The following is a 24587-nucleotide window of genomic DNA, read 5'->3' as shown; positions in this document are numbered from 1 at the left end:
GAATCCGCCACAATCAACATCCGGTGGGGGGTGGGGGTTAACCATTCACCAGAAAATCAATTGGACTCACCACATAAACACACTGGCTACAACAGCAGATAAGAAATACTGCCTTGAGAACTCACCTCCTGACTCTCCAAAGCCTTTCCACCATCTACAAGCCACAAATCAGGAGTGTGATGGAATACTCCTCACTTGCCTGGATGGGTACATCTCCAAAGTTTGACACCATCAAGACAAAGCAGCCCACTTGATTGGCACCACATCCACAATCATTCATTCACTCCACCACCGACGCTCAGTGGTATCAATGTGTACTACCTGTATCTGCAAGATACAGTGCAGAAATTCACCAAAGATCCTTAGATATCACCTTCCAAACCCATGACCACTTCCATCTCGAAAAACAAGGGCAGCAGATAGAAAGGAGAAAGTGAGGACTGCAACATCAATTCTCCTGCTCCTCGGATGCTGCCTGACTTGCTGTGCTTTTCCTGTACCACACTCGTGACAGCAGGTATATAGGTACATCACCATTTGCAGGTTCCCCTCCATTTCACACACCATCCTAACATGGAAATATATTACTGTTCCTTACTGCGGCTGGGTCACAATCCTGGAATTCCCTCCCGAAAGGTATTTTGGGTCGATCTACAACATGCGGACTGCAGCGTTTCAAGAAGGTAGCTCACCAACACCTTCTCAACAACAGCTGGGGAAAGGCAATAAAATGCTGGCCCTCCAGAAATGTCCATTTTCCCATGAGTGAATTTAAAAAAAAAAAGTCTGGCAGCATCTGTGAAGAGAAAGCAGAATTGACATTTTTGGTTCAGTGACCCTTCTTCAGAACTGCCAATTAAGAACTAATAAAGAAGAGTCATTGGACCTGAAAATTAACTCTGCTTTCTCTCCACAGATGTTGCCAGACCTGCTGAGTTTGTTTGAGCAATTTCTGTATTGTGTTTTTGATTTCCAGCATCTGCAGCTTTTGGGTTTCTTTTTGCTTATCATGTATCGTACTTTGATAAAAGGCTCAGCCGGCTGCACAGGAGACCACGGTGGATGAGTGTGATCTATATAATTGCCAATGTAAATACCTTAAAACATTTTGCTGTAAACATTTTGTACTTGTGTATATGGATTTAGAATTTTCCTGAGAGCCAGATTTTTTCATTTAGTTCAATCAGTAAATAATAGAAAATCTGGAGCACTTTCAACGCTCTAGTGTGAAAATAGAAATGACTTCAGAATTCTTGATGTTTCAAATGATTCCGATTTTCCACATTGACCTTCTGATCCATGGTATCTTTCTCTGAGTAGCTCTTGTTAATATTGTATATGGTGGTGTAATTTTTGGAATACTAATGACAGCAGTGTGCAATGGTGACTTGTGAGTTTGAATATTTGATACACTATGATTTGGCGATGTCAAGCATTTCCAGATGTCAGGAGTGAAATAAATGATGGAAAATCATCAATCAATACCGCATCTTGTGGAAGATTTCCAAGTAACATTATTGAAGATTTAGGAAAAATTTAGCTGTGCTCATGATTGCTGCTCCTGAAGAGTGTGCATAGGGGAAAAACTCTTTGAGAAAGGAGAGAATTTCACCATTTGTAAGAAAGATTAGATTAGATTACTTACAGTGTGGAAACAGGCCCTTCGGCCCAACAAGTCCACACCGACCCGCCGAAGCGCAACCCACCCATACCCCTACATTTACCCCTTTAACCTAACACGATGGGCAATTTAGCATGGCCAATTCACCTGACCCGCACATCTTTGGACTGTGGGAGGAAACCGGAGCACCCGGAGGAAACCCACGCAGACACGGGGAGAATGTGCAAACTCCACACAGTCAGTCGCCTGAGTCGGGAATTGAACCCGGGTCTCCGGCGCTGTGAGGCAGCAGTGCTAACCACTGTGCCACCGTGCCGCCCATATTAAAGACATATTAATCTCTCTTGCTCTATCTGCAGCTCAAAGTATCGTATAGATTGGACCACTGATGCTACCTCACTGATTGGTGAAGAACTGGTGGTTGAGGTCTTGGACCACCTCCCTCTAACTACCCACAACTTTGTAAGTACTTCAACTTACTTTTGAGTTCAGTTTGCACACTCTTTAATAGCATTGCCAATTGAAATAGTTTTCATTTTTATCTTGTTCAAAGGTCCGCAAAACTTTTCTGAAGTTGGCATTCTGTGATATCTGTCAGAAATTTCTTCTAAATGGCTTTCGGTGTCAGACCTGTGGCTACAAGTTTCATGAGCACTGTAGCACCAAAGTGCCTACCATGTGTATCGACTGGAGTAACGTGAGGTACTTGTGAGAACTTTTGAAATGTTAAGTGGTTCTTCAGGTTGAACCTCTCTTGTGAGGTGGAAAACTGTGAAGATAATACCTTTCTTTATATACAATTAGATTGTGCCTTGTATATAAGCTCTGCAGAGCTGGTAATAGCTGGGAATATTGAATCAAAACAATTGGCTCTTTGTATAACCTGTAATTTAAATAATAAGGCATTCAACTCACTTCATGATCTTGGGGTCTGAGTCCTGGCTTTGAATGGCATTATGGACTGGATTTTAGGTTCTGTCACTGGTGGTTTTGAAACAGGGCTATATCAAATCCAGCCCATGGTCTTCCCACTGTCTACCCAGTTGCCTCTGACCCGTTTGAAACTTTAGTGGAGTTGACGAGACCATGGAAAAAGCTCACCCAACCATAATCAATACTTTACGTGCAGTGGAGGGAGCCAAAGCTGATGTGGGAAGTCAAAAGGGATGGTATCAAACAAGGGGGATACAGGTTCCTGCTTAGTGGGCTTGGACACTTTGGAAGTATGCACAATGTCCCCAAGATGGTGACTGCATTCCGTTCCCCCACTTTCTAATCCTTTCCTTCTTGAATCCTGTCCATTATTTCTTTAATCCTGCCCATTTAAACCCTAATCCCAGAACTGGACAAAAATATGTTGCAAGGCAAATGGTGAGGATGATAAACAGAATGGTTCTGAAGAAGGCATTCTGGATTCTAAACATTAATTCTGTTTTTCTCTGCCAGACCTGCTGACCTTCTCCAGCATTATCTGATTTAGATTTCTGGCATCTGCAATATTTTGTCTTTTATTTGAATATTGTTTAAATGAGGAAGGACTGCAGAAAGCTACAGCACATAAGGATTTGGGAGTCCTTGTGTATAAATCGCAAATATCTGGTATCCAAATTCAGCAGGGAATAGTGAAGGCAAGTGGAATGTTGGTCTTTACTTCAAAGGAAAATGAGTGTAATAAAGAAATCTTGCTAAAACAATACAAGACACAAGTTAGGTCACAGCTGGAATACTGTGGACAGTTTTGGGTGCCGTTGTCTAAGGAAAGATACAGTGGCCTTAGAGGAAGTCCAGAAAAAGTTCACTAGGTTGATCCCAATTATGGAGGGATTGTTTTGTGAATAGAGGTTTATAGAATCATAGATTCCCTACAGTGTGAAAACAGGCCCTTCGGCCCAACAAGTCTACACTGACTCTCCGAAAAGTAATGCACCCAGACCCATTCCCCTACCCTATGAGTAGGCTGAGCTTGTATTTATTAGAGTGTAGAAAAATGAGAGACAACTTTATTGAAACTTATAAGATTTCTATGGACTTAACAGGTTGGCTGCAGAGAGATTGCTTCCCCTTGTGGGACAACTAGGACTAGACGGAATAATCCCAGATTAGGGGGATGCCCATTTAGGACAGAGATTAGGAGGGTTGTGAATCTGTGGAATCCTTTGTCATAGAGGGCTGTAGAGGTGAGCTTTTTAACCTTGATAGTCGGATCTTCACACGGTAAGGGAATCAAGGTTTAATGGGAAGAGACAGGAATTGAGTGGAGTTGAGGATTATCAGATCAGTCATGAATGGTGGAGTAGACTCAGTTGGCTGAATGGCCCATGATTTCTGGTGTTATGGTCTCTTGAAATACCTTAGTCCCTGCATGAGCAGGCGGAGATGGAGCCTGCCGAGTGTGTGAGATGTGACGGTTGGAGGGCCTTAGCATTTTTATTGTTACTGAGATGAAGTCCCACAGCACTGAGATGGACCTTTTTAAATATCCTACCTCAGGATCTACTGTGGCTATGTCCAGACTTTTCCTAGGTTAGTTGGCCTAACTTATCCAGCACTCATCCTTGTCAATGAAGATCTCATGCTTGTGGACATTCTCCTTATTTGCTGAATCTTGCCCCCATCTTGAGGGTGAAAAGCTCGGTCATAGTCTGTTAATACCACACTTCAGCAGACATTTGATTATCCTCTCCTAATCCTCCTGCAGCTTACCTTTCATACCCATTGTAAAGGAAAGAAAGAGTTGATGTATTGTGACCATTATTTAGCCCCTTTGCCACAGAGTACTGCAATCCTGTGTTCCAAATACAAGGGACTCATGGCTGTGTTGGCCCTTCTAGTGACTTTATCTCAAAAGACTGCTGTTTTTAAGCCATCTCTCTTTATTTTTTTCATGGGAAATGCATTTCTTTCTTGAAATAGGTATGTGATAGTTTTGTAATTTATCTTGTATTCAGGGACATCTTTTTTAATTAGTTGCTGTAAATAAATTAGGTTTTCTATTGAATTCTTTTTAGCGCATTTTTCTATTTTCTGTCAGAGCTTATCAAGCAACCACACCAAACTCCAAACTCTTCTCCACTTCTGATGGGGTAGTGCCATCTATTAGACAAATGACTACACGGCGAGTACGTGAGTCTTTTTCTCGACTTCCTGAGAGGTAAGTGAAAAGCACTAAAGTGATTTCAAAGGAGAATATTTAAATAGGCTTGTTGTCTACTTCCTTGACAGTTCTTAGCATGTGCTTGTTCTCATTTTCAGCTTGCAGTACAGGCATTCCACCTCCCATGCCTTCAACTGTCCCATGCCTTTCTCGTCTACTGAAGGTCAGCTCTGCCAGCGGCAAAGGTCTTCATCCACTCCCAATGTTCACATGTCCAGCACCACCATGCCAATTGATAATAGCATTATTGAGGTATAAGAATTCTTATTCTTGTTCCTTTGATGGAACTCCCTGAACTTGCATGTCTGAAAAAACAAGAGTAGCTGCTTTGAACTTTTATAAGCTACTCTTGGCTGTGGTTAGTAGATTTTATTTTCATATGTCATTAAAAATAATTAATCAGTTAATTTTCACACATTTTATTAGTAATAGTTCCCCATATTGTCCACTTTATTAGAAATACTTGCTCTATTTTTCAAAGTTTTTGCAGCCATTGTACCATCATAGCTTGAGCGCCAGGGGAAATTGTTCCCAAATACTTTAAGCACAAAAGATGCAAAGGGCTGTCTAAGATAACGTCTTACAATAGGAACGCTTAAAGAGAAAGTGTGGTAGAAATTTGAAACTATTTTTCATGATTGTTATATCAATTGTAAGTTTTAGATCTGAGATTGATAGCTTTTTGTATGCAAAGGTGTTTAAGGGATATAGGACAAAAGTCAGGTATGTAAATCATGATCTCACTGAATAGCCTAACGGGCTCAAGGCCCTAATGGCCATTTCTGTTCCTATGTCTTAAATTGGAATGCCAGTTTCGCATATGACACCATTTTGGTAAAAGAGTTGAAAGGCAACTCTAGAAAAAACCCTGCTGGATGCTAATGCTCATTAAAGAGGGTTGTACAGTATTTTGGTGCCTAGCAATTTCACAGTTGCCCTTTCTTAACAGCAACCAGCTATTTAGGACTAAACTGTTATTGATATTGGTAAGGTATTTTATGATTACTGTTGCTGGAACTGTGGAAAAAATGCATCTGAAACACCAGTGGGTGTATTTCTGGGGCACTATCAAAGATTCACCAATACTCAACCAAGATTAATTCCAACATCTCTCAGGATTTTGCCTAAAAAGAGTAAGTGCTGTGTGACTTCAGCTAATTGGACACCTAATGAGTCATCAAGAGAAAGGGAGTGCTTGGCCATGAACATTTCGCTGAGGGATTCCATTGGTTTCGATGAGGAATGGGAACAGGACTTGAGTTGAGGTACCAACTACTGGAAAAGAGTGGAACAGAAGGACATGTTCGTGCCTCTCATCATCTCCCTAAACCACTGCAGGTATAGACATGTCTTGTCCTGCACAAAGATCATCAGTTCCATATCTGATAACCCATGTGCCATCTCCCTCCATCACTGATCTTATCACCAACATCTACCATGTACCAGCAAAGCATTCTTCAGTTGATGGTAGTTACAAGGTTGTCATTGTAGTAGCTTTTTATTTATTCTTGGTTTTATTTTATTGAGTTCAAATTTTATCATTTCTCATAGTAGGATTTGAACCCATGTCCTCAGTATATTAAACCAGGGTTCTGGACTTTTAGTCCAGTGGCATTACCACTTGGGTCAAGTCTTTCCTCATCTTTTCATTCTTCGTCTACCCCAAAGTTATTTTATGGTACTTCATGAACCATGAACATTTGACCATGAATGACTTATCCTGTAGTTTCACCTTGTCCAAGTCTCTTTGGTCTGAGGCATCAGTCTCCAACAGCATTCCTTACTCTCTTGAAGGATATAGAGGATGCATGGGGTTTGTATTTCATCATTGCTTGGGAGGATGAATGGAGTGGGATTGCTTTTGCTTGTAGACAAGGATACTTCTGTACCTCTGCCAGGAAGAAAATGTGTGTTGTCATAAATGGGAGACAATATTTTTACTTCCAAATTTAGAAAATGTTTCTCTACAGCAGTATGGGCAGCAGAGTGGATGGCAAGTTGTATGACTTCCTCATATGTGTATGTCATTTTTTTTGAAAAGCTCACTTTCTTTCTTCAGGTGGTCTGTACTCTTGGCAAGGTTTGCTTCTCCTAGGTAACATTGTGTGAATCTAAAGGAATATTTTTTAGACATTAGGTCATGCCTATATTCTGATGGTGATTGGGGAGGTTGAGCATACTGAGTAAATATGAAATGCACTATAATCTCCCAAGGAAAACGATTGCAGGTTCTGGTGAAATTGCAGCAGCAGGTGTGAGAGGACACTGTTTTTAGGTGGGTGGAGTTAATGCTTTGGACCGTTAATCAACTGAAAAGGCATCCTATTAATCATGAGTCCTTTTGAGAACCATCCTCCGCTGTGCCATTCCCAATGAACCAGCATTGCTCCATGGTGTCACAACCCAATGAGATCCCATGAGGTCTAGGAACCACAAAAAATCATGGGCTGCTTTGTATTTTGTGATGTCTGAGATATGGAACAAAAGAGAGAGAGAGATGCAACCCTTGTGGATTTGGGCAACAGTCTCAAGAACAAAGCCTCTATTTTCCTAGCTCAAGGTGACAGGTTTCTCATGCTACTGTGATTAATATGGTTGTGATCCAATATCTTTGTAGGAAAGCTGACTATTGTGCATGGCTGGTGAACTGAAATGTGTTAAGTGTGCCAGGCATGCACACTATTTCCATTCGCATGGGTGTTTGGCTACAACAAATTGTTCTCTGGAGCCACACATCTTGGATTACTCCACTGGGGTATGCTGGTATGAGAGGAAGGCAGGAGAGTTTAAAACAAAAATGGCATGTTTAGAAGGGATATTTTGTAGTACGTTTGGGGGGATAAACTGCAAAGAGAATGATGACTGTGTGCATCAATGCACTGCATTCACAGATCTCTTCAGTATGGCAGAATGGCACAAGACAATACTGCAGTTCTGGCCAAGGTACAACTGTGGAGGAACTGGTGCAGAGGGATTGAGCAGCAGCAACAGCAGGCACAGATTGCAGAAGAGTTTGTAGAACTGCAAAATCCAGACAACCAGGGCACATGGTGACAAAGAGCATTGAGCAGAAACTGAATCTATCAGCAGAGGCAAGAACATCCTGTTCCAATATTTCCACCGTTGTAGTCACACAAGAACATATGTGCATATATAGAGAGCTGAAAACTGCGTGATACCTGAGGAAATGTGACTATCCCTCAAGGGGAAGTGACATGAAGTTACAGGCTTGCTTCCAGACTTAAACCCAGAACGAAAGAATATGCCCAAAGCCATTTCCTTTTATAATCTTTTGGATTATTTATTTGAATACATGGAATGAAAATTGCATTGAAAATTGGAATGTTTTCATGACTGTTTCCATTAACTCTGTGAATATTGGAAATTTCATATATACATATATCTGCCACTTTTTACATCTTGACCAACTATGGTTTCTTCAGTTGTTATTTATTTGTCAAGCAATTTGTTGTAGAAAAGCATTAATAGTCATACAAATCCTGAAATCTAACACTTCTCTGGAAAATTTGCAAAGGTATTGTTCACTTTTCAAGGTTTATAGTTTCAGTGGAAGGGGGTGCAGTTAAATTGTTTCAAGTCTGGGTGATACCAGAGTCTTCTCTGAATTTGAAATGTAGTTCAGAAAATTTATTGCAGATTGCTTAACAAGGCAAAAAGTGCTTTCAAAATGATAAAAGCCAAAGCAACTAGATTGCTTATTGCTCCTGTTAGTTTTAGAATTGTTACTTATGGGTTTGTCATCAGCCTGTTATCAGCAAAGATGATTGATTAATTTTGAGTGTCAACCACAAAATGCATCAACAGGTTAGCATTACAATGGCATTATGACCTTTTGAACAAGAACTCATGAAGTTAGACATATTCTAACAGTCAGGTATACAAGGCAGACACAGTAAAGGAAGCAAAGAATGTGTTCTGGATAGGAAACTTGAATTTCCATGAACAAGCATGTCCAGGGACAGCAGCACTGTTCACCAAGTTGGCTGAGTCCTGAAGGACCTGTCTGTCAAACTGAAGCAACTAGAGTTGACCACGTCTTTGCCAGTCTGCTTGTGATAGATGCATCTATGTGTGACTGTATTGCTTGGAGTGAACAGCACATAGTCTTTGCAAACTCAGAGTCCCCTCTTAATTTTGAGATTGGACCCTATTGTTTTGGAAGGCACAATCAGAGGACCAACTCTGACCAATGAAGAATGTAGAAGAGCATCCCAGAAAACAACATTGAGCACACTAAAAATAAGTTGCCAATCTGGGGAAGTTGCACCACAAAATTGCATGCATATTAAACAACAGAAGTAGCCTGCAACTGACAGAGTTAAGCATTTCCAAAGCTCCTGTCACATGAAATTGATTGATGTTGGACAATTAAATAACTAATAGGAATGGAATGTCCCAAGAAAACCTTCATACTCAATGATGGTGGAGCCCAGCATATGAATGCAGACCATAGGCTGAAGGGTTGGCAAGTACTTTCAGCCAGGCATGCCAAGTGGATATTTCACTTTTGTTTCCACTGAGCTCCCATCATTAGACCTCCCTTTGTTCAACTAATTGACTTATTCTGTGCTATCAATAAGTGACTATTGGTATTGCATTCAGTAAAGGCACTCAACAACATTTTGGCTGTGGTGCTGAATGTTGTGCTACAAAACCAGCTGCAGGTCTAGCAAAACTATTCCAGTACAACATTCAATATCTGCATCTACCTGACTAAGGTGAGAAAACACACAGATGCATCTGAAAGCTTTTGGAAGGTGTTGTTGAAAATGCTATCAAACAGTACTCACTTTCCAGTAACATGCACACTGATGCCCAATGTTCATACTGTCAGGATCATTTGGCTCAGACATTCTTAATGCCTTGGATCGAGCATGTACAAAAGTGCTGACTGTCAGAAATAAAGTGAAAATGATTGTACTTGACGCTAAGACGACATTTTCTCAATGTAGCATTGGAGAACTCTTTAGAAATTGAACTCAGTGGGATTTGGAGGCTGGTGGGTACGTTTCCTCGAGTCAAACCTAGCACAGATAGTGTTGTGGTTATTATGTACCAATTGTTCTTAGCCCCAGAACATGCCTCCAGAAATTCCTCAGGGATTTGACCTAGGACCACCCTTCTTCAGCTGCTTCATCAATAACCTTGTCACTGTCATTGGTTAGAAGTGTTGTTTTCATTCTTACATGGCATGGATAGGGAATTGGCTGTCTTGTAGAAGGCAGAGGCTGTGAATAAAGGACTCTTTTCCAGGATTGCAGCTGATGACTAAGTAGTGGAGTTCCACAGGGGTCAGTGTTGGGACAACTGTTTTTAAAATTCATTCACGAGATGAGGACCTTAGTGGCTGAGCTAGCATTTATTATTCATCCATAATTGCCCAGAGGGCAGTTAAGAATCAGCTAGATTGCTGTGGGTCTGGAGTCAAATGTAGGCCAGACCCAGTAAGGATGGCATTTTCCTTCCCTAAAGGGAATTTGTGAACCCGATGGTTTTTTTTTTAACAATCAGCAAAGGAGTAATGGTCTCCTAGACTCTTAATTCCATATTTTCACTGAATTGTATTCAACTATATACCGTGGCAAGACTCGTCCCCAGAACATTACACAGGTTTCTGGATTAACAGTCCAAGGAGAATACCACTCGGCCCATCCGCTCTCCCCATTCACATTATACATTAACTATCTGGATGAATGAAATGAGGACATTGCTGCTAAAATTACAGATGACACAGATGGGTGGAGAGTTCAGTAGTGTTGCGGAAGCGGGAAGGCTGCAGAAGGACTTGGGCAAACTAGGAGAGTGGGCAAAGGAATGGCAGATGGAATACATTGTGAAAAAGTGTGATGTTATGCACGTTGATAGGAAGAAGAGGCATAGTCTATCTATATGATAAGGAAAGGCTTCAGAAATCTGAAACACTAAGGGACTTGGTAGTCCTAGCTCAAGAGTTGGCAATTAGGAAGGCAGATGTTAGCACTCATTTTGAGGGCTAGAATACAAGAGCAGAAATGTACTGCTGAGGCTGTATAAGGCTCTGCTCAGGCCACAATTAGAATACTGTGAGCAGGTTTGAGCCTGTATCTGAGGAAGGTAGTGCTAGCCTTGGAGGAGGTCCAAAGGAGACTTACAAGAATGATTCTGGGAGTGAAGGACTGTTGGCCTGTATGCTGGGAAGTTGAGAAGGACGAGGGGAATCTCATTAAAACTCAGAATACTGAGAGGCCTAGATAAAGTGGACATGGAGAAGATGTTTCCACTAGTAGGGGAGACTAGGAACTTAGGGCAATGCTTCAGAGTGAAGGTATGGCTCTTTAGAGCTGAGATGAGGAATTTCTTCAGCCAGAGGATAGTTAATGTTTAGAACTCATTGCCGCAGAAGGCTGTAGAGGTCAAGTCATTGAGTGTATTTAGCACCAAGATAGGCGTTCTTGATTAGCAAGAGGATCAAAGGGTTACATGGAGAAAGGAAGAGAATGGGGTTGAGAACCATCTCCACTTCCCAGTACAAATCTATTTTCCAAACTCTGTTAAAGCAGTTACTTTGAAATACTGATCATTCATATATTCACTTGTGTGGGTTTATTGTCTACAAATTTGTTATTTTTATCTTTAACATGTGAACTTCTCATAAAGGTGTAATTCAAGCAGGAGATGCATGGTTTCTTCATGTCTAACTGGTTTCAGTTCCTTTTGATTAAAGATGTTACTTAAGTTTAGACTGATTTTAGACTCCAATAAGCTAAATGCATTAACTAATTTTTTTTTCAATTCTTTACATATTTATTGTGGTGATAGTCAAATAATATATTTGTTTACTTTTACAGGATGTAATTAGAAGTCACACTCAAAGAGGTAATTTGATAATTATTTTTATTTTCTTTCTAATGCCACTGCCTGATTTTCACTGACTGATGTTAGAGAGGTTGGAGCCTTATGCCAAAGTGCTTTGAGCAGACATGCTGGAATGATACACACTTGATTCACGCCATCCTTTTCATGTGGGAATGTATCAAAAAGAGTGGTGTGTAATCAGAGTGGTTGCTGACTGCAAGTTAATGTATCATTCCCTTTACATTTTCCATACAGTACATTTTACCCTCCCTCACATTTTAAAAAATTTGTTCACTCTCGTGTCTGATAAGCATGAAAATTCACTTCTGTGCTGAAGTCTTCAAACTAAGTTACTGTGAAATAAGTTACTGAGTTACTGAGTACACATTTTCTTAATTATGACCAAGGAGTTTAGGTTCAGTTGACAATGGCAAAGGCTTAAGGATTCCCAAAGTGTGGGCAGAGTTACTCCTTTATTTTGATTAAATATATTTCAGATAGCTTGCCAGCAAAGATAGGATGACTTTGCCTCTATAGCATTGATGTGCAAGGTTAATGCATCTAAGTTGGAAGCAACTCAACCTCCATCTGATGAGGTTTATGTATAGGTGAGAGAGTCTTAACTAAACATTATTAGTGTCCTCGACTACTTGGAACTTCCTGGTTCAAGTATTTGATTGTTAGTTTGTCAGAGAGGGTTGTCCTGGTTCCTCTTTTCTATCATCAAGTCAACTTGGAGCCGAAAGAAACTTCAGAAGACTCCCCTCCAAGAAGTGTAGTCAATGATTGCATAATGGACAATAGGGGTTATGTGTTGACAAATAATTTTTAGTTGGGATTTTTACATAAAGTGTTACGGTATTTCAAACTTGCGAGAATGAAAATCCAAAATTATTTATGGGTCAGCTGAAACACTTTTCTTTTTTGAAAAAATGAAGCCCAGTAAGAACTGTAAACCAATGTTTATGTTTTCTTCAGTTCCTGCACCAGCACTGTCGAATAGTCCGCCCAGTTTAAGTCCAACACGTGAATCTAAGCAGAAGTCTCCAGTTCAAACTCACAAAGATAGAAGGCCATCAGTGACATCAGAAGGAATAAAGAAGATTGTAAGTCAAAGGAAACTGGTGAAGCACATTTAGACCTGTCACATATTGCTTATAACTTTGGATTTGGGAGTCTTTGGGATGTACATAAGTGAAAATATTTTAGTGGATCACTGCATTCTTGGAATAGTTATATCAAGCAGTTGCACTCTTTTATAGTTCTGCTGGTACTTTAACAGACATTCTCCCCATAAATCTAGAAACTACCTTTTCTCAATTTATGCTCTGGCCCAGAAGTTTCTGACCAAGAGTTTCTAGAAGATGAGAAATAATAGCATTTAAAAAAAGAATTGATGGTGTAAGCAGTACACTTGCTTTCCCTTTCCCTTTCAAGTTTTTACTTTTCACTAGCTTCTCTTGTTGATGATGTTAGCTCTCCTAGGGTATGATTGCAAGCCATCCTCTATTTTCAATGTGAGTGTTATTCATGAGTGAGCTTTGGCAGGGAGTGTTTCTAGGTGGCCTTATAATGATGGACGCTGCAGTTGAATTGCAATCCTAACTCTCTCACACCTATTCAAACTCTAACAGTGGTAATTTCTGGATATTAACCTCTACTTACCAATGCTAGAAGGTCCTTCTTTCCTTAGTCAATTAATGCTGAACCCATTTTTACTCAACTCAGCTGAGGTCACTAACTCAGCAGCTTTGACATGGAATGGATTGAGGTAGCCCTTACAAACATATTGTCCATCATTTTGTTTGCAGAATTGTATTTGAATAACTTGAGAGTTAAACCCTAATGACATTTCAGAAGGTTAATGGAGTATGATTTTTGATCAATTAATGATTTCTGTCAGGAAAATGAGTGATTACATTTTTATTTTCTAAAATATTTTATGCCATTGTTTGATGCCTGTTATAGCGTCCACGTGTTCAAAGAGATTCCAGTTACTATTGGGAAATAAAAGGAGAGGAAGTTGTATTATTAAAACGAATAGGCTCTGGATCCTTTGGAACTGTGTTCAAAGGGAAATGGCATGGTAAGGAGCTTATAATTCTTTTTTTGTATATCCATCCAACATCTTACTGTTGTTACGTTTTTTTGTTTTATAAAGTCTACGATTTGGATCATAACAAATCTTGAACTACACGGGTGTACCTACATAGCATTCAAATATTGGAACACTGTATTTTTATCCGTCAAATATGTAACTCTGGAAGAAAATCCATCTGATTTTCTAAACTTGTTGAGGTATCCATTTGGAAAGGTATTTTGCCCTTTGTGAATACCTTGGTAAAATTTCTTTTTCCATTGAAGTTTATATATTAATCAAAATATAAATATGAAGGTTGTTCGGGTTAGGGAATAAGCTATTCCCATTGTGGACATCAAGCACTCCAAGTTCAGCTGGAGCATAGCTATGTGCAAAGCTTGCTGTACCTTTACCTAGCAAAGAGCCTTAACCTGAATTTCCTAAAAACATGCTTTATAGAAGCAGTGGGATATTTTTCCTATTGATCTACCTGCCACCTTTCTGATTGAGTTTGACCAATTTTTAACTTCCTATTCTCAGTAAGTCGGCAGTGAGGGTGAGACCAGACATTTATTGGCCAAATCTCATTCCCCAGCCAAGGTGGTGTTTGTCTGAATTTCTTTCGTTATTACTATTTCATCCAAAAGAAAGAAAGAAAATTGGAGGGCGTGCAAGACCAGGGGACACATCTATGCAGCTTAGCACTCAATTATAGATGGAAAAAGACGAGACCTGGGAGTAATTGATTGCCATTCTATCCACCAAAGTTCATTCTCTTCACCACTGATGCATGGTTGCAGTAGTATGTACAGTCCGCAAGGTGCTCTGTCAGCAACACACCAAGGCTCCTCTGACAGCAGCTTCCAAACCTGCCAACCTCAGAAGGTCCAAGCCAGCAGGTGCAAGGGACATTGCTGGCTGCAATTTCTCTCAAGGTCACACACATCCTCATTTGAAAGTATATCACCATTTCTTCACTGTCACTGGGACAAGATCCTGGAGCTCCCTTCCGAAAGTCCTGTGGATGGTCCCACAACACAAGGACTGCAACAGTATAAGAAGACAGCTCACCACTGTCTTCTCCAAGGCATTTGGGGATGGGCAATAAGCCTGATCCAACCAGTGATATGCATGTCCCGCAAATGCAGAACAAAACAAAAAGTCTTGAATCATCTCCATTTGAGTTTGATTTATGGTTGTCATATGTACAAGCTACAGTGAAAAGTTGTTTTGTATGTTATACAGGCAAATCGTACTATACAAAGTGCATCAGGGTAACAGAACATAGTGCAGAATACAGTGTTACAGCTCCAGAAAAGATGCAGAGAAAGAGGTCAACATTAATATTTGAGAGGTCTATTCAAAAGATTGAAATTAACAGGAGAAAGAGATGGTGAATGATATATTGTAATCCGGAAAGAAAAATTATGGGATTGTGAGTGACTCAAAGATTGGTTTTAATGAACATATAGCTCAAGCTCCAAGCTGAATCTTAAAACCACGTTTATCACAGAATTTTATACTTGCTTAATTTTTTTAGGGAAAACATTAGCCTAGAGAGAATAGGCTCTGGTTAGTGCAGTGTTTGACTCCTAACCTGCCTGCCATTGCATATGGCATTCTGAAGAAGGGCCGAAACATTAACTCTGCTTTCTCTTCACAGATGCTACTAGAACTGCTGAGTTTTTCCAACAATTTCCAGCAGCTTGTGTCATGTGTATGGGTTTATCCAACGGTTGCAGGTTGATGGCCTAAGTTAGGTCACAATTGTTCATAAAACACCATGTGAAGTGTTCCTTGTAGTTTACCCTTCCACTTGGCCTTTTGAACATACCTGCTACTGCCTGAACCAACTGAAAAATTGAATTAAATTGATGCCTTTTTTTTTGTATAAGTGTTTATCTAGATATCATAAAGCTGGCATTTAGACTTCAACTCAATTCCCCTCTTTTTAAAAAATTTAATAAATAAACACAGTTCCAAATTGACTTTTCCTTGCCTTGCTTGTGGCTTACTGGAGAGAATATGATTTGGAATTGAAAACCTGACCGCAGTGGGTGGGTGTTTGAGAATATGGGTGAATTGGCCTGTCTCTGACTGGTTATTTATACTGCTGATAATAATGAATGGTTTGTTTAGTCTGATTAGCTGAGGAAGTTTGCAAAAGTACCGTAATGGAAATGTAGCAAGTTTGGTCACATATAGCTTCACTTAAATGTGAAAATGCAGAACAGGTCCAGAGTTGGAGCTGAGCACTAATCTGTATTGAAATCTAACTGGATATGCCTCCTTTTCTTTCTAGTATGGCAGCTTTACAGTTTAGAACTGTTTACCAGCTTTGGAAGATTATATCGAAAGAAACCACTGGTTTATTTTGTTTCTACTGCTTTTTTTTGCTGAAGCAGAGCAAAACTAATTACTGCTCTCACTCTGAAGTCCTGCTTTTTTATTTGCTCCAAAAGATTTATTCTCTTAAAAGATGCAATAGTCTCTGCTGCAGTTTCTCCATATAGTAAAGTTTGCCTTTGTGTAGTTTTACCTCTTTTTCTTATGATATTTTCATAACTTTATCTCCTGTCTCTGTCTCAGGAAATTAGGTATTTGAACACTCAGCCAAATACTTCAGCATCTTTCCACTAAGGACATACTTCTGTTTCTTGTTTTTCCTTCCAAGATATATTAATACCTCACACATTTCCACATTGAATTGAACCCTCTGTCTCTTCCACTAACCTGTTTATTTTAAGCATCATATGGGAAATAAGGCACTGGCCAGTGCCAAGGCAGGATGTAGTTTCTTCATCATACAATCCATCTCACTGTTAAACCTTCTGCTGTCATTAGCAAACAAGCTCTTGATGCTGCTTGTACCATTTCTTCAGCGTTGTACCATTTCTTCAGCATTGCTGCAGGTTTCAGGCTGTTTACCCTTACAACTGCATCTGAGGAAAATTTGGTTTTTGCCAAAGCCTTCTGTTATAAGTAAAAACAAAGCCAAGAACTATTTATAGTACTTTCTAAAGAAAGTGGGCAGTTCAACACTTGAAATTTTTATTTTGGATCTGGCATGCAAAGTATTGCTTAGTCCATAGGTTAAAAATGCTGAGGATGATTCTCACTTTGATGACTTGCTTACATCACTGGAAGAGCCAAAGTTAAGAAAAGCATCTGGAAGGTACAAAAGTAACAAAGATCCCTTTTAACAAAGTATTTTTCAAAATTCATAGTTGAAAAGTGTTGTTGGAGATTTTATTTTAATTTTGTATAATACTCAACACACCCTTGATAAGTTAATTCACCCATTTCTCCATAGAACTGCATTTTCCTGATTCCTTGCTGATCTTACTTTGGAGATGGAGAATAATTAAAATTTGTTGATCAGTTTTTCAATTTGTTACTTTTGAATCCAATTTATTTTTCACCAAGGAAGTTGCGGAAACTAAAAAGATTTTACTGACAAAATATTAATGGTCCAAGTATGATGAGATGAACTGAGATATAGACGGCCTTGTATTGGTTTTGCAGTATAACTTTCATTTAAGTGCTCTCTTATTATGTGATGATAATTACTTGGTTAAATTTTAAGTAAATACATATTAACATGGCATAATGACACTGAGATTGAAGATTAAGTTTCAACATCATGATCTGAGACCAAGTAATTTATTTGTTTAAAGTACATAATGTTTGGTCACACAAAGTAATCATTTTATATCAGCAGTCAAAGTAATCATCATCATATTTAAAGGGTTGATCGTGTGGTTCTGTGGTCATTTGAGGCATTTGGGCAAAGCTACAAAGCTGTGCTGTCGGTGGAGAAGCCTGCTTCATTTCCATTCATCAAGGGCATTGTTTGATTTCAGTTTCCCAAAGCTTACATAGGCTCCCTTTTTCTTTTTGACTAATCTTTTGTTATGGACCAGGCCAGACCCCCTCAAAATATTTCAAGAAGGTAATCTAGACCCTAACCTTTTCTTATTTTACAGGCTGATGTGATGTGGGTATTCCAGGTTGTTATGCAACTGGTCAAACCACTCTGCTTTAGGCAAAACAGAATTTATTTAAACACTACAGTTGAAACACGAATAAAAGAAAGCAAAATTTAGAATATCTGAACTATTGGAAAACTTAACTGTCACGATACGTAAACTTAACTAATTAACTATTCCAATACAGGGAGGAGAGAGTGTGGTGTTGGAAAAGCACAGCAGGTCAGGCAGCATCCAAGGAGCAGGAGAATTGACGTTTTGGGCATAAGTCCTTCATCAGGAACATACAGTAACATCCCATAAACACACCCCTTAGCAAAAAGTAAATTCAAACACAGATTCACATAGGCAGGAGGGAACAACTTCCAGAGAGAGATTTCAGAAGAAAATCAGTGGAATTCTTTACTGAAGTTTGCAACTCCCCTGGACTCTCACATCATGTGACTGCCACAGCTAAAAATAAACTACAGTAAAACCTGAAGTGGGTGAACTGGTCACCCCCTTTCCATTGTTAAACTAGACTCTTGGGTACCTCTGCTTTGACGACCTCTCTTCAAAAAAAAAACAAGGGTAAAATAACCTTTTTAAAAGTGACAGCATTGTCAACTTTCAATATCTGTTATCCAAGGTTCCCGAACCTTGCCATCCCTGTCCTCATCAAGTTGTTGTGAACTTGGTATTTCAGGTGATGTAGCTGTAAAAATTCTAAAGGTGACAGATCCAACACCAGAACAACTTCAGGCTTTTCGGAATGAAGTCCAGGTACTAAGGTAAGGAAAATTGAAAGTTATTCCAGTAACTTGAATAATAGTCCTCCCTTAACAATTACTACCAGAAATGAAGATTAACAGATCATTTCTCTCAAAGCTTTATATGAAATAGCAAGCATAAGGTGTGATTTATTTATGAATTATAGAATCCCTACAGTGTGGAAACAGGCCATTCAGCCCAACAAGTCCATACCGACCCTCCGAAGAGTAACCCACCCAGACCCATATCCTAGTACTCTACATTTATCCCTAACTAATGCACCTAACCTGTACATCCCTGAACACTATGGACAATTCAACATGGCTAATTCACCTAATCTGCATATCTTTGCATTGTGGGAGGAAACCAGAACACCAGGAGGAAGCCTACGCAGACATGGGGAGAATGTGGAAACTCCACACAGACTCACCCGAGGCTAGAATTGAACCCAGGTCCCTGGCTCTGTGAGGCAGCAGTGCTAACCACTGGGTCACCGTACCGTCTTATGTGGGTTAATTTACTTGATCATGACTGTTGTAGTATTGGTGCAACAGCTCACCTCAATACAATTAGCCACGGATAAAGAATGGGTCTGGGTGGGTTAATCTTCAGAGGGTCGGTGTGGACTTGTTGGGCCGTAGGGTCTATTTCCACACTGTAGGGAATCTAATCTAATCTAAAACCTGGCTACAGAGGAGAAAAATTGACCATAGTTTGAACTGCGAATTACAAATCTGTGAACAATGATTAATAGGGAATGACCCCTGGTCCAACCAGTCTATCCCCACAATTGCAATACCTTGCATATTACAACATCCTTCACACTCCAACTGAAGCCACGCACCTGAAGGCTAGTTTGCTATAGATATCTGGGAAATCGCCTTTGCACCCATCTAGGCAATTAGACTAGTCGAGGCAATCCGCTGCCCTGAATTCCCTGACTAAGACATGATATGCAAGCCGCATTTGAGGCAATTCAACATGTCAACTTCTCATTACATTAGATGAGAGCCTGTTCTAGAGGTCTTTTACTATCTGGGAAGAGAACCACCTTCCTGTAGCTGAACTAGATCTGACCTTGTACAATATAAAATTTTGGTCAAACTGTAACTGAAACACAAACTGTTTCCGTCACTATCTTAGAAGGTCAATCAGATTATCTCTATATGTACACATGTCTCTAAAGTATAGAATTCCAATGTTTAGCTTATCTTGATAACTTAAAAAAACTGTGTACTAGGAATTAGTCCTGTGACCCACCTGTACAACCTCTTCAAAGCTTCTTAATCATCTCCATTGGAAAAGGTCAGAACTGGATACGTTGCTCTAGGTAAAGCCTGACCAAGATTTTCTGCAGGGCCAACAAACCATGTTCCTGAATACAACCCAGCACCCTGATTTTTCAGTTTCACTGCATTGCTCATGAATCTTCAGGATTGCTTTCCAGAATCTGGAATAGAAATTTGCATGTTAAGAATCAAAATTTTGTCAACTAGCTTTTAGATATTACCATGGTTAACATGTCAAAGGTATGGCTGTCTCAAAAGTTATTCAGCTGAGCAAATAGTCAACACTATTTGAGTGGTGAGGAAATTGGTAAAATAAAAATATAGAATACGTAAAATTCAGTTTTCATTCTTATCAGACATTTTTAATGGCAGGTGTTTTTCTGATTGTAATCTGTTTTCCTGTCACAGAAAGACACGACATGTGAACATCTTATTATTTATGGGCTACATGACCAAGTTTAACTTGGCTATTGTTACCCAGTGGTGTGAAGGCAACAGCCTCTATCAGCATTTACATGTGCAGGAAATAAAGCTGGAGATGTTTCAGCTCATTGACATTGCTCGCCAGACAGCCCAAGGGATGGAGTGAGTACAACTTTATATGATCAGCATTCTGCTATACTGACAAATACTTTCTGATCTTATTGTGTACCTTAAATCAAAATGTTGTTCTGGTGTTATTTAGTTCCACATCTAACTCTTCAGGTGATTCTATTCTTACAACTACATTTTCTTTAGATATTCTGGTATTTTCATCCCATGTTGTGTTCATTTTATGAAGCTATGCAAATAAATCTGGTCTGAATAGATATCACGCACTGAAAAAGCCCACTGCAACAGTTCTGCTTTAGGCCTAGGGTTTGTACAAATACTTTTAATATCCGTTCTTTTGTTGAAACAGGATTTTTTTGTTGGAATCTTTAATGCCACATGGAGCTAAATTGTGGCTCAGCTGATAGTACTCTCACTACTGAGTGAGACAATTCTCGGTGTATGCCCAGTCAAGATAATTGCAAGACAATATCCTGGCTATCATTTCAGTGCAATAGTGAGGGAGTGCTACAATATTGCTGATGTTATCTTTTGTATGAGAGGCCCTGCCCTTTCTCAGGTGGATATTAAAAATCACGTAGCACCATTTCAAGCAAGAGCAGTGGAGTTCTTTGTGATATTCAAGCTAATGCTTACTACTGCCTCAATATAACTACAGTGGATTATCTGTTATTTGCGGGAATTTATTGTGTGCTTTTAGTTACTGGTTTCTTATGTTAATGAAATGTTATTTGAAACATTTAGCTTTAAGCCATTGGATTATCCTGAAGTTATAAAAGCTACTACATAAACTTCTTATTTAGCTCTGAAACATTAGTTTCATGAGAGCTCGGACCACAAATTGTACCAGTTATATCACTAGTGAATAAACTAGTATTGGAAGGTCTAAGGTACTGCTGGCAAGACAGATAGAACAGAGATTGCAGCTCAGTGATACAAGTGGGCAGTGACTGGACTTGGGAGTCTTCAACAATGATTGTGGATCCCACTAAGTCTCTTGTCATCAGGTCAAACGTTAACAATGAAATCTGCTGATTGCCACCAACTGCTCTCCCTGAGTTTGTCAATTGGTACTTCCCATTTTGAACACCATTTGATAGAAGCACTGAAAGCAGCAAGGGCACAGAATGTACTCCGGTGGGGCCTGCATGTGTATCAATAGCTATAGTCTCCCTAATTTACTTATTGGTGTGGATCTCTGAGGTCTGTGCACAGCAATGATTTCTAAAACCAGAAGCCAATGCATCAGTGCTGTGTACAGAACATTGGAGTGACAACACTGATCAACAGAGTGACTCAGTAGCACCACTCTTGACTGAATTTGCTGAGTCCTAAGAGACATATGCTAGACTGAGCTTGCAGAAGATTGTGAGAGAATCAATACATACTTCGCTTTGTCCTGACAATCTTCCTGTTGCAGCTGGAGATATCCATGATAGTATTGACAGGCGTGATCTCAGCAGCATCCATTTGGTGATGGAGTCTCATCTTCTCATTGAAGACCTGCTACATTGCAATGTGTAACATTGTCACCATACTAAATGGGATGATTCAGAATACATCCAGTAGCTTAAACTGGGTATCCATGAGCTCTGTGGGTCATTAGCAAAGGAAGACTTAGATTTCACTGTGACCTGCAATCTCATGATGCAGTACATAGAAGAAAGAACATTACAGCGCAGTACAGGCCCTTTGGCTCTCAATGTTGCACCGCCCTGTTAAACCCATCTGAAGCCTATTTAACCTACACTATTCCATTCTCGTCCATATGTCTATCCAAAGATCATTTAAATGCCCATAAAGTTGGCGAGTCCACAACTGTTGCAGGCAGTACGTTCCACGCCTCTACTAATCTCTGAGTAAAGTAACTACCTCTGACATCTGTCCTATATCCATCACCCCGCAATTTGATGCTATGGCCCCTCATGCTAGCCATCACCATCCTAGGAAAAAGGCTCTCACTGTCCACCTGATGTAACCCTCTGATTATCTTATATGTCTCAATTAAGTCACTTCTCAACCTTCTCTATAACTAAAACAGCATCAAGTCCCTCAACCTTTCCTCATAAGACTTTCCCTCCATATCAAGCACCATCCTAGTAAATCTCCTCTGAACCCTTTCCAAAGCTTTCACATCCTTCCTATAATGCAGTGATCAGAACTGCACGCAATACTCCAAGTGTGGCTTCATCAGAGTTTTGTACAGCTGTAGCATGACCTCATGGTTCTGAAACTCAATCCCTCAACTAATAAAAGCTAACACACTGTATGCCTTCTTAACAGCCCTATCAACCTGGGTGGCAACTTTGAGGGATCTATGTACATGAACACTGATATCTCTCTGCTCATCTACATTACCAAGAATCTTACCATTCACCCAGTACTCTGCATTCCTGTTACTCCTTCCAAAGTGAATCGACTCACATTTTTCTGCATTAAACTCCATTTGCCACCTCTCAGCCCAGCTCTGCAGCTTCTCTACGTACCTCTGTAACCTACAATATCCTTCAGCATTATCCACAACTGTAGCAACCTTAGTGTCATCTACAAATTTACTAAACCATCCTTCTACGCCCTCATCCAGGTCGTTTGTAAAAATGACAAACAGCAGTGGACCCAAAACAGATCCATGCTGTACACCACTAGTAGCTGAACTCCAGAATTAACATTTCCCATCAACCATCACCCTCTGTCTTCTTTCAGCAAGCCAATTTCTGATCCGCTAAATCGCCCTCAATCCCATGCCTCAGTATTTTGTGCAGTAGCCTACCATGGGGAACCTTATCAAACACCTTACTGAAATCTATATACACTACATCAATGGATTTACCCTCATCCACCTGTTTGGTCACCTTCTCAAAGAATTAAATAAGGTCTATGAGGCATGACGTACCCTTCACAAGACCATGCTGACTATCCCAAATCAACTTATTCCTATTGAGATGATTATAAACCCTATCTCTGATAACCTTGTCCAACACTTTACCCACAACTGAAGTAAGGCTCACTGGTCTATGATTACCAGGGTTGTCTCCACTCCCCTTCTTGAGCAAAAATCCCTCACTCCACCATTCTTATCAAGCCAGGAGAATAACTCTGATTCAATGAAGGGTGCAGGAACAGCACCTGGTGGAACTGAAAATGAGGAGTCAACCTGCTGAAGCTTCAATATTGGGGCCACATGAATGCAACAGTTAGAGCCAAAAGTCCCCAGAGCCAACAAGTCAGATCAAAGATCTGTCATCCAAACATGAATGATGATGAACAATTAAATAACTAACATAAGGAAGAAGTTCCAAAAATTTCCCCTTCCTCAATGAAAACAAATGACTGTAGAAGACAAAGCAGAAATGTTGAAATGTTCTTCAGCTGGAAGTAGATGATCCACCTCTGTCCCTTACAAACAACTGTCTTCAATTTCAGTCTAAGCAATATCAAGAAACAACTAAGCATAAAAACTACAGGCCTCAACAAAATACTGACAGTAGTATTAAAGACTTATGCTCGGCAGTTGACTTGGCTCAAGCCAACAGGCATTAATAAAGTTGAAAAATTGTCCTAGTATCTCCATAACATGCAGAACAAATACAATCTGTCCATTTAACACTCCATCAGCCTATTCTCAATCATCAGCAAAGTGACGTAAGGTGCCAATAACGGAGTCATCTTTTGCTACTTACTGAGACATAGCCTGTTTTCCAGAGGTCAAGTTGGTTCCAGCTGAACTATTTTGCTCCAGATCTCATAACGGCCTCGGTTCCAAAGAGTTGAATTCCACAGGTGAAGTGAGAGACTGCCCTTGACATCATGACTGCAAAAGATTGAATGAGGCACCAAGGAGCTGGAATTATACCTGTAACAAAGGAAATATAATTATGGTTGCAGGCTAATTATTTCAGCTCCAGAACATCACTGTAGTAGCTTCTCAGGGCAACATTTAGCTGCTTTTATGATACTGGTTTTATTTTACCTAACTTCTTTAACAATAAATTTCTCTCTGTCATAACTTCTGAAATGGGGATTTTACTGGTGATTGTCCAGTATTCAGTTCCATTTGTAATTGCTCGAATAATGAAGCAGTCTTTACTCGTATACAATAAAATCTTAATGACATACAGAATTGGCCTCCTAAATGGTAAATAACAACTTGTACCTGACAAGAGCCAGGGCAACGATCATTTCTAACATTTAAGTGTCCAACTGCCTTCCATTGGTATTCAATAGTATTACTGCATTGAACCACCCACCATTAATATCCTAGAGAACCACCATTGACTGGAAACATCATGGGACCAAC

The 24587-nt window shown here is 39.8% G+C and overlaps 1 protein-coding gene across 3 annotated transcripts in view; it reads left to right on the top strand.

The window, feature by feature from the left end:
- The window catches only part of raf1b (Raf-1 proto-oncogene, serine/threonine kinase b), a 111031-nt gene that overhangs the window by 63623 nt on the left and 22821 nt on the right, over window positions 1-24587 (top strand). For all 3 annotated transcript variants that reach the window (XM_087994257.1, XM_087994256.1, XM_087994255.1), the window contains exons 4-12: window positions 1981-2083; window positions 2175-2323; window positions 4653-4772; window positions 4874-5027; window positions 11624-11651; window positions 12609-12736; window positions 13599-13716; window positions 18385-18469; window positions 20147-20323. In XM_087994257.1, coding sequence (XP_087850383.1) covers window positions 1981-2083; window positions 2175-2323; window positions 4653-4772; window positions 4874-5027; window positions 11624-11651; window positions 12609-12736; window positions 13599-13716; window positions 18385-18469; window positions 20147-20323 — 1062 coding nt within the window. The remainder of the gene's footprint in view (window positions 1-1980; window positions 2084-2174; window positions 2324-4652; window positions 4773-4873; window positions 5028-11623; window positions 11652-12608; window positions 12737-13598; window positions 13717-18384; window positions 18470-20146; window positions 20324-24587) is intronic.

The sequence above is a fragment of the Chiloscyllium plagiosum genome, unplaced genomic scaffold (genome assembly GCF_037043375.1).
Source record: "Chiloscyllium plagiosum isolate Xiang-an unplaced genomic scaffold, Cpla_swu_hap1 HiC_scaffold_14, whole genome shotgun sequence".
Taxonomy (NCBI): domain Eukaryota; kingdom Metazoa; phylum Chordata; class Chondrichthyes; order Orectolobiformes; family Hemiscylliidae; genus Chiloscyllium; species Chiloscyllium plagiosum.
The sequence above is the reverse complement of the archived record's forward strand: the minus strand, read 5'-3'. Positions and strand labels throughout refer to the sequence as shown.